We start from the raw sequence: 16,870 nt of genomic DNA, 5'->3' as shown, positions 1-16,870 counted from the left end.
GCAAAACATTTTGACAAACTATATACGCTGAATATAATTTAAAATATGATAGATATTTAATTCATGAATATGCAAAAAAAAATTTAATTATGAATATAAATTTTTAAAAGTTAAGTAAATATTTTTAAAAAAGATGAAAAATTCATTGACATCGATGACAAAGCTTTTTTTTTTTTTTTTTTTTTTTTTTGAAAATTTTATTTAAAATAAGAATGAAATTATTTGTTTTTTTTTTTTTTTTTTTTTACTATTTACATATTACGAGTTTTTTTTTTTTTTTTCAAATGTGCATTCCTCATTTTCGCTTTCTTTTTTGTTGTTGTTGTTATTGTAACTTTAGAAATATATTAATTTTTTATATTTTCTTAACAATATAGTTTGTTTGGTTATTTTGTTTACGTATGAAAAAAAAAAAAAAATCATTTCTTCTTTATTATCTTTTAAAATAATATTTTGATGTTAGCTTATCAATTAACAAGTAAACATCTCTTAGATCATAAGGAATCTTTTCATAGTTTCTAATTTTATTTGAAATAAGTTACAATTATTATTAATTCATTTGAATTGGTTAAAATAAATGGAAAAATATTTTTAAAAAAAAAAATTTCATATTATTATTCTTGTTATGTATTATTATTATTATTATTATTATTATTATTTTGTATTACTATTATTATTATTATTATTTTGCATTATTATTATCATTATTATTATTTGTATTACTATTATCATTATTATTATTATTTTGTATTATTATTATCATTATTATTATTATTTATTATTACTATGCTAACTAGAAAAATACTGAAAAATATTGAAATATATTTTCACTAAAAAATATAAAATATTTGAAAATTAAAGGCATTCACTAAAGCTGACTTCCAGGCCTATATTTCATTGAATATGTGAGAAATTACTAAATGTTACTGTTCATTTGATTAAATAAATAACTATAAGCAAAAATAATTCCTTAATTAATCACATATTAGAAATGTAGTTTAACTTTTAATAAAATATTTGAAAAAGTTTAAAAAAAAAAAAAAATGCAGGTTAAAACTTTTAATCAAATAATCATCTCAAAGATAAAACTATACATAAATTCAATTTTTATCCTTACAATTAAAACTCTTTAATTATACTGTCTATTTCATTGAGTTTCAAATTTTTTAACCATTAAAATAAAATAAGCATAAAAGACAATTTTACATCATTGATTAAAATAAACATAAAAATAAAAATAAAAAAATCGATCATTTCAATAAAATGAAATTACATTACATTATTTTACACATTTCTTATTTATGCTTCCCTATGTAATCCTATTGCTCAGTTGACAGTCATCTGTCATCTTTCTTTCATTTAAATTAAATTCTCTCTTCTTCCATTCATTATTTGAAGTTTTATCTCATCTTTCACTACTTTACACAATATTTCTTTCTTCATTATTGACAAATGAAATCAGACGTACAACCACATACTTAAGCGCCTGCCTTGCTTATCTCTTATATCCATCGTTTATCATCGAATTGCATCGTTTCATTTCATTGATTATCAGAACAGTAAAAAGCTTACTATAATCCCTTTCATTTCTTTCTTTTGTTCATTTCACTGAAGTTTCAATAAAATTAAAAAGATGAAATCATATTATCATAGCATAAAATTTGAAATTTTACAAATATTATTATGCTTTAAAAATTTTTAAATAGTAATAATAATAATAAATAAGAGTTTAATTATCAACTGATTGAGCAAAAAAAGCCCTCTAAAATTATTAATATACATTTTTAAATAATAATAATAAATAAGAGTTTAATTATCAACTGATTGAGCAAAAAAAGCCCTCTACAATTATTGATATACATGAAAAAAAAAAAAATTCGGACATTTCGAAAAAACTATTTTATTGAAATAACTGTGATAAATATGACAAAAAAAAAAAAAAAAAAAAAAGTGCGACATATCACTTAAGCTAATTGCGAACATGAACAAAACCAGTCACAGAGATGTTCCACATAAAACGATCAATAATATTTTTATTCGTTAACATGTATATATATATATGTATGTATAAAAATGAACAGCTGTAATAAAATTTTTAAAGAAACCGGAAAGATACTGTGTATGGGAACATGTAATGTTTTGGAAAAATGTTACGGCATTGTCAAAGTTTAAACAGGATTTAAAACAATTCCATTATTAGGATAATTTCACCGCAATCAGCTATAGCAGTTAGTAAAAATGAAAAAGATCAAATGATACACAAATCATTTGAGCACTATTTTCAATTTGATATTTTAAACGAAACAAGGACTAACTAAATATTTCATGAAACTTCAATCTAAAACAATTATTAACAACATTAACTTTTTAATTATGCATATTATTTACTTCCATCATTGTCAGAAAGATTTTCCAATATTCCACAATATAATGAACATGATTGCATGCATCCTAGCGGAAGAAGCATTTAATTGTAGTGAATCCTTTATAACAAAGACAAAAAAGAAATGATCAAACAAAATTCCGCAAATCACAGAAATCTTAATAAAGAAGTGGAAAATTTTTAAGAATAGCTTATAACGAATTTCAACTATTATATAACCATTTTATGTACTTCTTAAATTCGAAAAAAAAAAACCAAAAAACAAAATCACCTGTAAGGGAAAAAGTAAAAAAACGGTTCAAAAAAGTATAGAAATGTCTAATTTTAATAAAGGGAGCATAATAAGAAAAAAAAAAAGGGATCAACGAACTATGAACTATAAGACATTACCGCTAGAGTAATTGTCATAACGGACAAATACCCACCGAATAAGGAAATGAAATCATTTACCCAACATCATTAGCGTGAATGAAAAAAGAAATTCAAAGTTAGGAAAGATAAGACAATTCTACACCATCATCCTGATGCTGACGTTCAATTTGTTCGCGAGCAAATTGCACATATTGCTCATGTTGCTCTAAAAAAAAAAAAAAAAAGAAAAAAATTTATTTTTTGGAATGCTTTGAAATAAATACATCTCAACCTTGAAGGAAGAAACCTATGAGAAATTAAAAAGCAAGGCAGAAAAGATGGAGAGTGGCATGGCAATGTTTTCAAAATAAAAATCAATAATACAATTACATATTTTTCTAGCTGCTGCAAAAAAAAAAAAAAAAAAAGTAAGAAACATATTCAATAAAATATGCAATAAGCAAAAATTACCTTCTAAACGCTGGTTCAATACTGTTTCATATTCATATCTAAGACGTACTTCTTGCTGCTTCAACAGCCTTTCGCAGATCATCATCACCTGAAAACAGGAAAAATCAGGAATTTAACAAAATCACGCAGCAGTCTCTACCTATTCCCTGAAGTTGTCTGACAGCTATCCTTCTTCTCCGCCTAACAACGTAACAGTAGTTTTACTCCAACAGGCGTTTATACATCTGCTGAAGTATGCAAGCTACTTGTTAGGCTCTTAATTGCCCGTAAATAGAAAATCCTTGCAGGACAATTATGTGTATAATTATTCTGATTTTGGTGATTATGTGGAACTAATCACCCATCAAAAAAAAATGCAGCTTAAGGCTCAAAAGCTCGCCTGTTTTAGAGAAAACTGTGGTTTCTCGTACAAGTCCTTCATTGATGATGTCTTTTGCATATTTGTTTCACCTTCTGATTCACTGCCCGACTAAAATTTCATAAATAAACATAAATTGTATACGCACAGATTAATTTGCAGATATAGTGTAAACAAGTCGCTTACAATGATTGAAGGTCAATTACCCATTCATTGTTTTTCTATGACATGATTAAATATAATTTAGTTTAAGACTTTTTCGAGAATTTTCGTAATGCTCACATTATTATTAGGTGATAATGGTGCCTCACGATAACCATGTTCTGAATTTGTTCCGTTCCCAGATGCTACATTACAAGAAAAATGAGACCCGTAATGCTGTACAACGGCACTCCCTTCACCGCTACCTGTGCTCACTCCGCTTGAAGTGAGCGTGCGATGTGGAATCAGATGCCGACGTTTCAGATAACGCACCTGAAAATGATGTCCTATATACGAAACCCAGAATGTAGTAGATTAAAATCCTAAAGCACAGTAAAAATAAAGTGATTCATATACATATATGCATTCCTTAATATATCACTTACTTCAGCCCGTAAGTATGATTCTAGCTGTCCAGATGAAAGCTGCAAATTATTGCCAACTCGGGCAAATGGTGAATTATCGTAGGTCTCACGATCCTGCAAAATCAACAGCTTACATAAGTTTGAAAAAAAAAAACTTTTCTTTCTTATTAAAGAGAAACTCTTCCAAATATCATAAAAAGATGAATAAAAAACTCCTCTACTGGAAAAAACACCGCTACAGAACAGAAATACACTGCACATTGAAAATGCACAAAAGTATTTCTACAATACTTCTTTAATCGAACAAAAAAAATTGCCTTAATGACAAGTACCTTACCAAATAATGGAATCTTTGACAACAGCAGACTAAACATTTCCTTCGATATTAGTACAAAACGATTTCCCCGTATAAGTTGTTTAATTCAATAACACAAATAACATAACTTTTTCTCAGTGTCTACATAAAATGTAATCTAGAATTAACGTGTAAAAAGAATAATTACTTTTGGATCTCGTAGTTGCATCAAAGCACTCGGTGCACCTGAAGTTGGCAGTGACGCAGCAATAGTACCAATTTGTGCACGGAATGGTGAGCAATGTGTCTGCGTATGACGTGCACGTTTTACTTCACTTCCTTCCGCAAGTAGATAATCATCATAATCGTATGGCCTCTTTAACGCAACTCCGCAAGCCATGATAAATCGCACTATCACAAGTTAAATTTACCTGAAAAAATATGCTGCAAAACTATTTTCACTCATTTTCTCCTGCATATTTGAATGCCGTACTTTTAGAAGCAATAAGCACACCTTAAAGTATTACAACGTATACGAGGCATTGTGCCTTAACCATACTGGCTGGGAAATTTTCAATGACATCAACAATGTTGTCCAAAAATTGTAAGGTATCCCACAGTACTTTCCTAACTTCCTCCCATTCTTTCCTTCCCTCCCTCCTATCGCCTATGAGCAGTATGTAAACACTGACAGTAGTAAAAAACATTTCTTGAACAACTGAAAATGTCTCTTGAAAGAATTATTTTATTATTATCATTACTGTCACAATTATTTATATTAGTATTATCAATAAGTTTCGATAAGCACGCTCACTTGTATGTACACAAGTATTTGTACTTCATTATCGATTAAATTTGGCTCTCTCTAACATAAACATCAATAGAACATCATACACATATCTATATATAAAACTAAACTTGAACATGAGAACAAATGTTAGAGAATAGAATAACATAAAGACAAACAAAGATATAAAACCCAGTTTTACAATCTTAAGTCAAAAAAAAAAAAAAAAACTTTAGGTAATTTGCAAAAAAAATCATAGTAAATCATAATAAGGTATAGTAATTTTTCGATAAAAGTGATACAGTATTCAATGCTTATTTTGTACAAAATTTTTACAACATTTTTACACATATATAATAACTTCCACGGAAAATTCCACGTTAAATTCCACGCAATCTACGCCAGCTCATCACTTTTTGAAAAATATTAATTGAGGAATACCTAATCAACAGTATACCTAGTCAATATAACATTAAAGCTACATGAATTTCCCTCACCCCTTCCCATCTTCCCTACCAATTATCAATTACAAAATGACCCGTTCTCCGCCAATCTAACATCGGTCCGATTTTTTGGTTACATCACGCTGCTTCTTACTACTTTCTTGTGCAGAGTCGAAATGAAAAAGTCCTGTCCCAGAGGATATTTTCAGTTATTTACTACTATTTATTCAATCACAATTATTTCACTCTATGAAGAGTGTTCATTTTTGAAAAAAAAAAAAAAAAAAAACAAGAATTTATACAGCTAATTTAAATGTTTTTTCAAATGTGAATATTATTTGCTTTGCTTTTGTTAGATTATTAATGATATATTATGAATGGAATTGAAATAATTCAAAATAGATTTAATTTGATGTGACGTTTATTTCCTATTTTTTAAAAATATTACAATTAACAATTGAAAATAATTGCAGATAGAATTAGAATAATTTCATTCAAAATTTAATTCAAGGTTGTTAAATTTACTAGGGCAATGTCTATCTATGAAATATTTGGAGATTATAAGTCAACTAATTTGAAATGGTAAAACAAAAATTCCTTACTCCAAAAAAAAAAAAATTAAGTTATACTTGCATGAAGTATTTATTATATTCAAATATTTGAATTACTTAAAACACTGCTGTTATTATTTCGTAAAATGCTAAATTTTATTTATAATTCAATTGAAATTAATCAAAATAAATCAAATTAAAATTACAACAAAAATCTGATAATTATCCAAAAAAAAAAAAAAAAAAAAAAAAATTATACGTACAATTGTCATATTTTAAAAATCAGTTGCACATATAATTAAAAAGTTTAAAAAATAATCCAACAAAAAATTACATACATTTTATCATTTTTAATCACATATTATCTATCAAACTTGTTTATTTATCAAAATTTACAATTTTAAAACACTTAAAAATAATTAATTAGTTATACTTAGAAGCTAAAATGCAAATAATGCTTATTTTTTAGATGTTAAATAATAATTCACTGAAGATTTCTCATAAATGAATAAATTATATAGAATAATCAATAGTCTGGAAGTGAATGTTGAGCTATAAAATCTTTACCACATTATTATATACCTATCTGATCTGATCCGTTTTGATCCGATCCAATCCGATTCGATCCAATCCTGTTGTATGTTGCAATAATGATCTCATATGACAATCGATGTTGTATTTATTTCCAAATATTTTTTCTTTTTTTTAATTTTCTTTTAATAAACAAAAATATTAGTTGGATCATCTCTTTCTCACTCTCTCTCTCTCTCTCTTTTTTTTTCAATTCTTTATTACAAATAATATTTTAATCAATTGAAATATTTAATTCCTAACATTCTTTTTTAGTAGCAGAAGAAAAAAAAAGCTAACTAATTATGGGAATATTTTCTCAGCTTTTTAACTATTATTTTCATGATGAAATGACATTTTATTACTGCTATACTACATGAAAGAATTATTGAATAAATAATAATGGATAGATATACTGAAATAATGAATATATTGAAATGAGATGATAATAAGTAGATGTACTGAAATGATATACTGAAATAATGAATATATTGAAATGATATACTGAAATAATGAATATATTGAAATGAGATGATAATAAGTAGATGTACTGAAATGATATACTGAAATAATGAATATATTGAAATGATATACTGAAATAATGAATATATTGAAATGAGATGATAATAAGTAGATGCACTGAAATGATATACTGAAATAATGAATATATTGAAATGATACACTGAAATAATGAATATATTGAAATGAGATGATAATAAGTAGATGCACTGAAATGATATACTGAAATAATGAATATATTGAAATGATATACTGAAATAATGAATATATTGAAATGATATACTGAAATAATGAATATATTGAAATGAGATGATAATAAGTAGATGTACTGAAATGATATACTGAAATAATGAATATATTGAAATGAGATGATAATAAGTAGATGTACTGAAATGATATACTGAAATAATGAATATATTGAAATGATACACTGAAATAATGAATATATTGAAATGAGATGATAATAAGTAGATGCACTGAAATGATATACTGAAATAATGAATATATTGAAATGATATACTGAAATAATGAATATATTGAAATGATATACTGAAATAATGAATATATTGAAATGGTATACTGAAATAATGAATATATTGAAATGAGATGATAATAAGTAGATGCACTGAAATGATATACTGAAATAATGAATATATTGAATATATTGAAATGATATTGAAATACCAAATTTATCAAAATATTGAAGAAAAAAAATAAAATAAAATAATAGAATAAACTATTGGAATAAATAAAAAGTTCGTTATGGTAATCAATTTAAAATAAAAATATAAAATAAACAAAAAAAAAAAACCTTTTATAGAGGCTAATTAATTATCTACGCCACATGCGCCATATCTTTCATACTTTAAAATTATTTTCAAAATATAATTTTTTATTATTTTTTTCGCAATTTTTTTTTTCTTTAAATTTTTATAAAAAAAATATTCTCTAAGTATATTAATTTTTATTTTCATAAATATTGAATGTTACACTGAGAATTGATTACTTTTCTTTTTTTGAAACAAAAAAAAAAAATTTTTCCAAATTTATAAATTTAATATAATGAAAAAGGCTTTTTAGTAATTTTAGTACTTTCAGTAATTTTTATTGGCTTTTTAGTAATTTTATTGTAATTTTTGTTTTTTTTTTTTCTTTGCAAAATTTTTATAAAATCTTAGCTAAATTAAATAAAAATGAGAAAATTTGCATATTTTTACAAGCAAATATTCTCATTTCCATCTATTCAACCCATTTATAAATATTATTTGTACAGCAATTGTTTGCTTTCTCTTTTTTTTTTGATACTATCATTTAATTATAACAATTTTTAGCTTTGACATAACAAAATATTTGTTAAAAAAAAATTTATTAGAAAAAAGAAAAAAAGAGTTTTCATTTTCTTTTTTTCCTAATTTCCTAATTAATTTCTAATTTCATTTTTTAATTAATTTTCACATTTCCTTTTTTCATCTTTTTATTATTTTAATTTATTATAAATTATTTTATATTTTATTATAAAATTATTTTTCATCTTTTATTATTTTTTTTTTTTTATATTATTTTAAAGAATTTTAATCATATTTACTATTTTTGTAAATTTTGATTCCTTATTTTTGAATTTGCTAAACTAAACTACATATTATTTAATATAGTTTTTAAAACTTTATATTATTCTAAAAAAGGAGCAGAATAAAATATATAATTAACTAACTAAAAAAATTATTACTCAATCATTCGATATGCTAACTTCACCATCCAAATAATATTAATTTTAAAGGTTCAAAAACAATTTAAAACATACTTTTCTAATAGCAGCAAAAAAAAAAATTTTTAATTCTAATTTGAAATTATTTCAATTTCTACTTTTGTAAGAAACTAAAAAGAAAAAAAAAAAAAAACATATGCCAAAACATTTTAATGTATTTATTTTGAATATAATTAAATGAATTTAAATTTAAACATTTTTTCAAACGATCATTCACCTTATGCTAAACATTAGTAATTGTATGAATGATGATAACAAAATTAATTATTATTATTTTTTCCTATCACTTAAGTGTTTCTAATTTTCTAATTTTTTTTTTTTTTTTTTTTTAATATATATTTTTTTTAATAATACTTTTTTTTTCTAATATATATATATTTTTTAATGGTTACTTAATTATTTATAAAAAAAAAGAAAAACCGTTTTTGTATATTAATTATCAAACATTCATTCGCTAAATGAAATAATCAAATAAATTAAACAAATGCTAAATTAAACAATTAAATAAATTAAGTAATTATTAAATCAAATAATAAGTAGACGAAATGATCAATGAATTAAGTAATAATCACTAACTTAAACTAATAAATAATAAATTAAACAAATCTAAATAATAAATTAAACAAATCTAAGTAATCATTAAAAAAGTAAATTATGATGAATGGCACGTAACACGTAAATATGATACGGAAAATTTAATATCAAAAGAAGTAAACAAAAAAAAAAGAACCACTGCAACCACGAAATGATCAATGAATTAACTAATAAACACTAACTTAAGCTAATAAATAATAAATTAAACAAATCTAAGTAATCATTAAAAAAGTAAATTATGATGAATGGCACGTAACACGTAAATATGATACGAGTAAACAAAAAAAAAAAAAAAACCGCTGCAACCACGTAAAGATACAAAAATTTGCACAATGAAACGTTAAATTATTCCTATCATTTCTCCATAATATTTTTTTATTTTTTCCCTTAAATTTAAAAATTTCAACAATTTATGAATTTTAATTTTCAATTTTATAAAAGAATGAATTAATGTCATCCATAGGAAAAATATCAAATTTATTTCGTTTCTTTTTTTTAACAATTCAACATTCCTAAAATATTTTGAAAATTTATTGTAACCTTGGAAATGTTTTGCATACAACGCTGCAAAATGTTATGCAAGTTACTGCATGCGAAACATTGCAGTGCAAGCGCGAAATGCAAATTTAAAGTTGCGAGTTTTTTCTTCCTTTTTTTTTTTTTTTTTCATTTGAGAATAGTATGATAGAATTTTGATTTAAATTATATTAGCTACATGCAATAATAATTGCTATATAAATGCATGTTGCATATAAGCGTGCAGCGCATGCAATAGCATTTAGCTATGAACCTTGCATAAATGCATGCTTATGCAGAATGCATGCATTTGTGACTGCATAAAAGCATGGATGAATAATAATTATTGTTCACGTAGACTATTTAATTTATGGAAAATTACTTTTTCTAAGCATAATTCAATTCAAGTTAAGTTTATGTTCACGAAATGATACGAAGATACGTGGTTACGTGTACATGACGTGGCCTTATTCAGATACTCTCATCCATGTATTCACGTACACGTGTACTTTCGAATATCCACTACTCATACACCACAACTTAATTAATTAATTAATAAAATTGCATATAATTAAAAAGTTTAAAGTAATCCGACAAGAAGTTACATATCTATCAAACTTGTCCATTTATCAAAATTTACATTTTTAAAACATTTAAAAATAATTGATCAGTCTTACTTAGAAGCTAAAATGCAAGTAATACACGTGATGTTGTGTATTAATTAAGCACGTGTTAGCGTAAAACGTGATCATTTCAGCCAGGCAATATGGATAAATTTGTAAAGAGAATTCCAAGAAAACATTTGGAACAAACTAGTGAATCTAATTCTATTTCTGTAAGTTTTCTAACTTTTTCAATCTATTTTCAAAATAAAAAAAAAAAAAAAATGTGGTAGCGTTAATCTTCAAGTAATTTTCAATCTTTCAATTATATCATCAGAGTATCGTTGATGTCGAATTTATAAATAACTTCAAATAGTAGTACCTAAGGGTAAACTTCAAATAGTAATACCTAACGATAAACTTCAAATAGTAATATCTAAGGATTAACTTCAAATAGTAATACTTAAGAATATCTGAAGCAGTAAAATGAAAAAGCCAAGTGAAGGTTAAACTTAGTTGAGTATATGGCACCTAAAAGTGCATTCTATAAAATAAAAAAAAAAACAACGTAATTGTAGGATAAAGGTAAGAATGATGACTTGTATATGTCAACTTTTTGATTTAATTAAAGCTTTTGAGAGATTTTTTATTATTTTATTATTTGAGAGATTTTATTATTTATTATCAAGAATGCATTTTGGAAGTTTTTTTTCAGACAAGCAATGAAGTGTCCATGCAGAATGATAAAATTTCAAGAAAAAATTTGGCTGAAACAGCATTTAACAGTGATACAGAAGTAATTTTATGCGGTATTTCATAAATTTATTTTCTAACGTAATTTTAGAAAGTGACAAATTTTTGATTTCAAATTGTATTTAACCATCAGTTTAGATTTTCTTTTTCTTATTTTTTCTTTACAGACTGAATTACAATGCTTAGAATTTGCATCACCATTACTTTCGGGTGATTATCGTTTGGTTGAAGTTAGTCCATCATTAGCTGATCGAATAATAGCCGGTGAACAGTAAGCAATTTGGATTTTTTTCGTGAAAATAAAAAGATTGTTTCTGAGGGTTTGTTTTTAGCGTAAAAAATATGAAATTCATTATATTGAAGAAAAAATTATGTGATTCTAAGCATTTCAAAATTATTTCAGGCTTGTTATTCGTGGTGAACTGGAAGATAGTCCTGTTTTGTGTACGCATGATACTACATTTGATGTAAAGGAAGTCGTAACATCAAATGCATTATTACTTTTGCCAGAGTTTAACTTTAGCGATGAAGCAAATGCTAATAAAGGCATTAAAACAATTAGAAAGGTATTTGATTTTCCATTAGTATTTTGTAGATTATAATATTTACTTTTATTTCATTGAGTTCCTATTATTAAGACTATTATACAAGTTAAATGAGCGTGGACTCCTGGCAAATATATATGGAGTTATTCAAGATTTATGGTTAAAAGTAAAAGTAAAGTACATGTTATTTAATTACATTTGGTATCTTTTATTTGAAATTGAAAAGAAATCTTGGTTTGCTTAAATTACTTGAATCACTTGACCACTGAACATTTCTAACTGAAATAAATGTGTTTCTTTCAAAAAAAAAAAAAAAATTTTGTTTATAGGTTATAGGGATGAAAAATAATTTTATAGAATTACGACAAATGACCTTTGCATCAGTTCAGCGATTGAAAGAAAAGCTACATGAGAGTGAATTGGAATGGGATGAGGAATTTAACAGAAACGATAAGTTGTAAGCAATAGTCTTGAAGTATTTTGTAATGTTGTACTGATCTTAGTAATTTGTAACAAATTTATTTTTTACCAATTTTAATTAAAAGAGATAGGAATTCATCAATATAAAATTTTATTTAATTTTTTAAAAGTTGCCAAGCTTACTTTCAAAAAAAAAAAACTTTCAGTTTTACTGTTGGCGATTTACTGGATGTTGTTCAGATGAGTGAAGTAGAATTACAGAAAGCTCTCGAGCGTTTACCTGTGATAACTTTAAATGGTTTGTTAATCGTATACTTTCTGTTCTGCTAAAAAAAAAAATTCAATTATTGGAGACATTTTAACATTCTTATTTTTAGTATTCTATTAATTTTTTTTTTTTTTTTTTAGGATATGTACGGATGTTATCAGCAGAATTTCATGATCGTCTTGTAACAGCGTTTGTGGATTGTTTGGATGATGATGAAGAACCAGGTATCATTCTTGAATCTGTTGGTTTGGAATGTTTGAAAGAAGCTTTGAAGAAATACCTTCCGGATAAGAATATTCCTGTAGAAGCAGTTAATTGGTTGATTGAAAAATATTGCAATGTTGTTAAAGGTATTTGTACATTTACAAATTTTATTATTAATCACCAATAGTTTGTTACGATTATTAAATATTTTGTATTGTCTTCACTTTTTTATATTTAAGACTGATGATTAGCAATTTCTTATATATTATATGGATTTTAGAAATCGGTTTTCTTGAAATGCATATTTTGATGAAGTCCTGAATGATCATTTATGAGTTTTCTAGAATAAGAATTCATCAGTTTATTTCTATTTATTCATTCTATTTATAGTTAAATCTATAAGATATCATCAACCATCATGCTTAAATATAAAGAAGTGAAGACATAACTTTGATTTTGAATTTTAGAAAATGGTACGGTGACGTATCATATCAACGAAAAAGCAATTTGTCGAGCAAAAATTTCACAGCTTCTTCGCGCAGCTGTAAAATTCGAGTATGATACTTTCGAAAAAGCTCTGCAACAACTTTTACCAATTGGTGTTGAGTTCAAGGTAATTTTCTTTATTCGCAATTTTTTACTTAATTTTAACGAATTGAGATTATTGATTTTTAACTCTTTATAGGTTATTGATTTTTAATTTTTAACTGCTCGACTTTTTGAGTCAACATTAAATGGAAGTTCGCTTAATGTTTGCTCTTTAGGTTGCAATTAATAATGAAACAATAATGAATTAATAAGTTGAACTACCAAATTTGATGCTTATGTTATATTCACTGAATGAAAGGGTTAAATGTCATTTTAGTTCAGCCTTTTTATTGTTTTATTTGAATTTCAGGAGGAATACCTGGAAGGGTTAGCATTCATTGATGAGGAACTGACAACCGGGAAGACAATCCGTTACTTAAACATTGAAGATTTGCCGGAAGAGCCGATTAAAAGGTTTGCATAGTTTAATTGTAATGATTTATTTTAGCTTATCGAATGGAACTTAGATGGTTTATTTTCAAAAACTGTGCTTATTTGTTTAAATTATTATTGAATTAGTCACATCCACGGTTTCATTATATATGTGAAGATTGGTGTATTAATTTAGAATTCAGTTTAACCTTTTTTACGAAATTTGAATTTAGTTTTTTAAAGAAAAAAGAAAAATTAGCTTAAAATTAAGCGTTATTTGTTATTAAGAAGGGAAAATCGTTATGTTAGTTTAGTCGCAAATCCTTCCATACTTCCTTATACTTACAAAAATTTTTTGTGTTATCATACCGATCTTTTTTTTTTTTTTTTTTTTTTTAGTTAAAATTTTTTTAAGATTACTTTTTACAGATTAGAATTACTGTTTTCTCTTCGGCAGTCTTGGAAAGAATCAATTATACAGCAATATCTCAGTGATCTTTGTCCCACGAAACGACATTTAAATGAACTTTTAGTGAATTGTTGCCGACAGAAAACAACTGTAAATGGTGAAAAGGTGCTAGTCGGTTTAAAAGAAATGTTGTTGTAATTTTTGAAATGTGCAACATTTACTTAGGAATTACTCTCTCTCTCTCTCTCTCTCTCTCTCTCTCTTCCATGATACTTTCTTGTATATGTTTCCTAATTGCTTTTTTTTTTTTTTTTGTCAAAGTTTGTTAAATAAAATGATGATCAAAATTTATCGATCAACAAAATAAGGATTAGACCGTCTCTTATGATATTTCAATTATGATGTAGAATTTGATTGACATTCTATTTTCATCTAAAACCAATTCAATTTGGTTCAAAATTTAACCTATAACTTGTTAAATATTGCATAAGTTATTAAGATTTTAAAATATTTTTTGCTTGTAATAATAATAATAATAATAATATTGTGACCAATTATAGAATTTACTCATTAAAATTCTTTCATTTTAACTTATTTCTATAACATCACAAAAAATGCTAATATTTTAAATTTTTACTTTCCATATGCCAGATAGCATTAGACTGAGCTAATTTTATTCAGAATAATTTCAATATTTTGCTACTACTTTATCTATACTGAAATTAAATAGAAAAAAAAAAAGTCCTAAAAATCAATTAATCTTAGCTATTTGCAAAATATAATCATTAAGTTAGAATATCATTTCTTTGTAGAAAAAAAAAAAAAAGTATTTGGCAGTTTTAAATGATGTTATAATTTTTAATTGATCATAAAGAGTAATTTATTAAAAGTGTGAAAACATTTTGTATAAAACAATAAAACATATTTATTACAATTTTCTTATTATATACCATTCTTATCAACATATTCATTAGCATTTCTTCTATTGCGTTGCATTTTCTTTTCTGAACTTTAATTGTTATTTCATTTATAATTATTATCAAATTAAATTGTTATTTCATTTGTAATTTATCAAATTTATTGTTATTTCATTTATAATTAACAAATTAAATGTTATTTCATTTGTAATTTATCAAATTAAATGTTTTTTTTTTTTTATTTTCTTTTCTGAACTTTAATTGTTATTTCATTTATAATTATTATCAAATTAAATGTTATTTCATTTATAATTATCAAATTAAATGTTTTTTTCATTTATAATTTATCAAATTTATTGAGTTATTTCATTTATAATTATTATCAAATTAAATGTTTTTTTTTTTTTTATTTTCTTTTCTGAACTTTAATTGTTATTTCATTTATAATTATTATCAAATTAAATTGTTATTTCATTTATAATTATCAAATTAAATGTTTTTTTCATTTATAATTTATCAAATTTATTGAGTTATTTCATTTATAATTATTATCAAATTAAATGTTTTTTTTTTTTTTTTATTTTCTTTTCTGAACTTTAATTGTTTTTTCATTTATAATTATCAAATTAATTCATTTATAATTAGCAAATTAAATGTTTTTTGCATTTACACATAGCAAATTAATTGTTATTTCATTTGTAATTTATCAAATTTATTGAGTTATTTCATTTATAATTATCAAATTAAATGTTTTTTTTTTCATTTGCAATTATCAAATTAATTCATTTATAATTGACAAATTAAATGTTATTTCACTTTTATTTATCAAATTAAATGTTTTTCCATTTATAATTATCAAATTAATTCATTTATAATTAGCAAATTAAATGTTATTTCACTTATAATTACCAAATCAAATGTTATTTCATTTGTAATTATCAAATTAAATCATAAAGACTAAAATGCATTTTCATACCTTTAATAGTTGAAAATTATTTTCCAATCATTTTATTGGAAGTTTTTTTTTTTTTTCCTATCAGTGAATGATTTCAATAAATCTTCAAATTTTTTCAACATTTTGTAAAATTTTTTTTTTTTAATTTTATTTTAAATATAAATATGATAATAAATAAACGTACGTACTCGATATGTTCACATGATTTTTGTTCTAATGCTTTTGAACCTGGTGAGCCAATATTTGTATCACTAAAATTAAATTATATTTTAAATTTAATTGGAGAATGAATTTTTAGTTGGCATTATTGAATTTAAAAAAATTTGTTAAATAAATTGAAATAGGATAAAATAGAATGAAGAAAATAGCTTTTAATAAATGTTAATTTATTTTAACTTCCAAATTATAAAAAAATAAAATGCAAGTTATTTTATTATATTTAAAATTATTGTTAAAATTTTTAATTTCGCATAGATAATCTAATTTTCTTTTTTTTTTTTTTTTTTTTTTTTTTTTTTTTTTTTTTTTTTTAGTAAATTATAATTTTAATATATTTCTGATTTATTTTGTTTTTTATAAATTTATTCCATTTAATTATTAATCACTTTGATACTGTATGCAAATTAAGCATATTTATCTCATTGTGTATGTTTTCAAGAATTATTATT

The 16,870-nt window shown here is 23.9% G+C and overlaps 3 protein-coding genes across 3 annotated transcripts in view; 1 reads left to right on the top strand and 2 right to left on the bottom strand.

The window, feature by feature from the left end:
* Nucleotides 1-2,871: 2,871 nt before the first annotated feature.
* Nucleotides 2,872-4,824, bottom strand: Bma-akir-1 (MGC80188 protein, putative; the record flags this gene model as incomplete). The annotated part of the gene is made up of 6 exons (XM_001893260.2): nt 2,872-2,960; nt 3,206-3,293; nt 3,585-3,674; nt 3,846-4,037; nt 4,151-4,243; nt 4,633-4,824. 6 exons carry the CDS (start codon nt 4,822-4,824, stop codon nt 2,872-2,874), a joined length of 744 nt encoding a protein of 247 aa, XP_001893295.2.
* Nucleotides 4,825-10,935: 6,111 nt separating this feature from the next.
* Bma-dscc-1 (Uncharacterized protein) lies at nt 10,936-14,528 on the top strand (the record flags this gene model as incomplete). The annotated part of the gene is made up of 10 exons (XM_043082722.1): nt 10,936-11,004; nt 11,487-11,567; nt 11,692-11,795; nt 11,928-12,090; nt 12,399-12,526; nt 12,696-12,787; nt 12,898-13,107; nt 13,429-13,574; nt 13,860-13,963; nt 14,351-14,528. 10 exons carry the CDS (start codon nt 10,936-10,938, stop codon nt 14,526-14,528), a joined length of 1,275 nt encoding a protein of 424 aa, XP_042938656.1.
* A 784-nt stretch (nt 14,529-15,312) lies between these two features.
* Bm6821 (polythreonine protein, putative) overlaps nt 15,313-16,870 on the bottom strand; it is a gene marked incomplete at both ends in the record, with an annotated part of 19,874 nt that continues 18,316 nt past the window's right edge. The window contains 2 exons of the mRNA XM_043082721.1: nt 15,313-15,334; nt 16,391-16,453. Of these exons, the coding sequence (XP_042938655.1) occupies nt 15,313-15,334; nt 16,391-16,453 (85 nt within the window). The remainder of the gene's footprint in view (nt 15,335-16,390; nt 16,454-16,870) is intronic.

The sequence above is a fragment of the Brugia malayi genome, assembly GCF_000002995.4.
Source record: "Brugia malayi strain FR3 genome assembly, contig: Bm_007, whole genome shotgun sequence".
Classification (NCBI taxonomy): Eukaryota; Metazoa; Nematoda; class Chromadorea; order Rhabditida; family Onchocercidae; genus Brugia; species Brugia malayi.
This window is presented reverse-complemented; position numbering and strand designations above follow the sequence as displayed.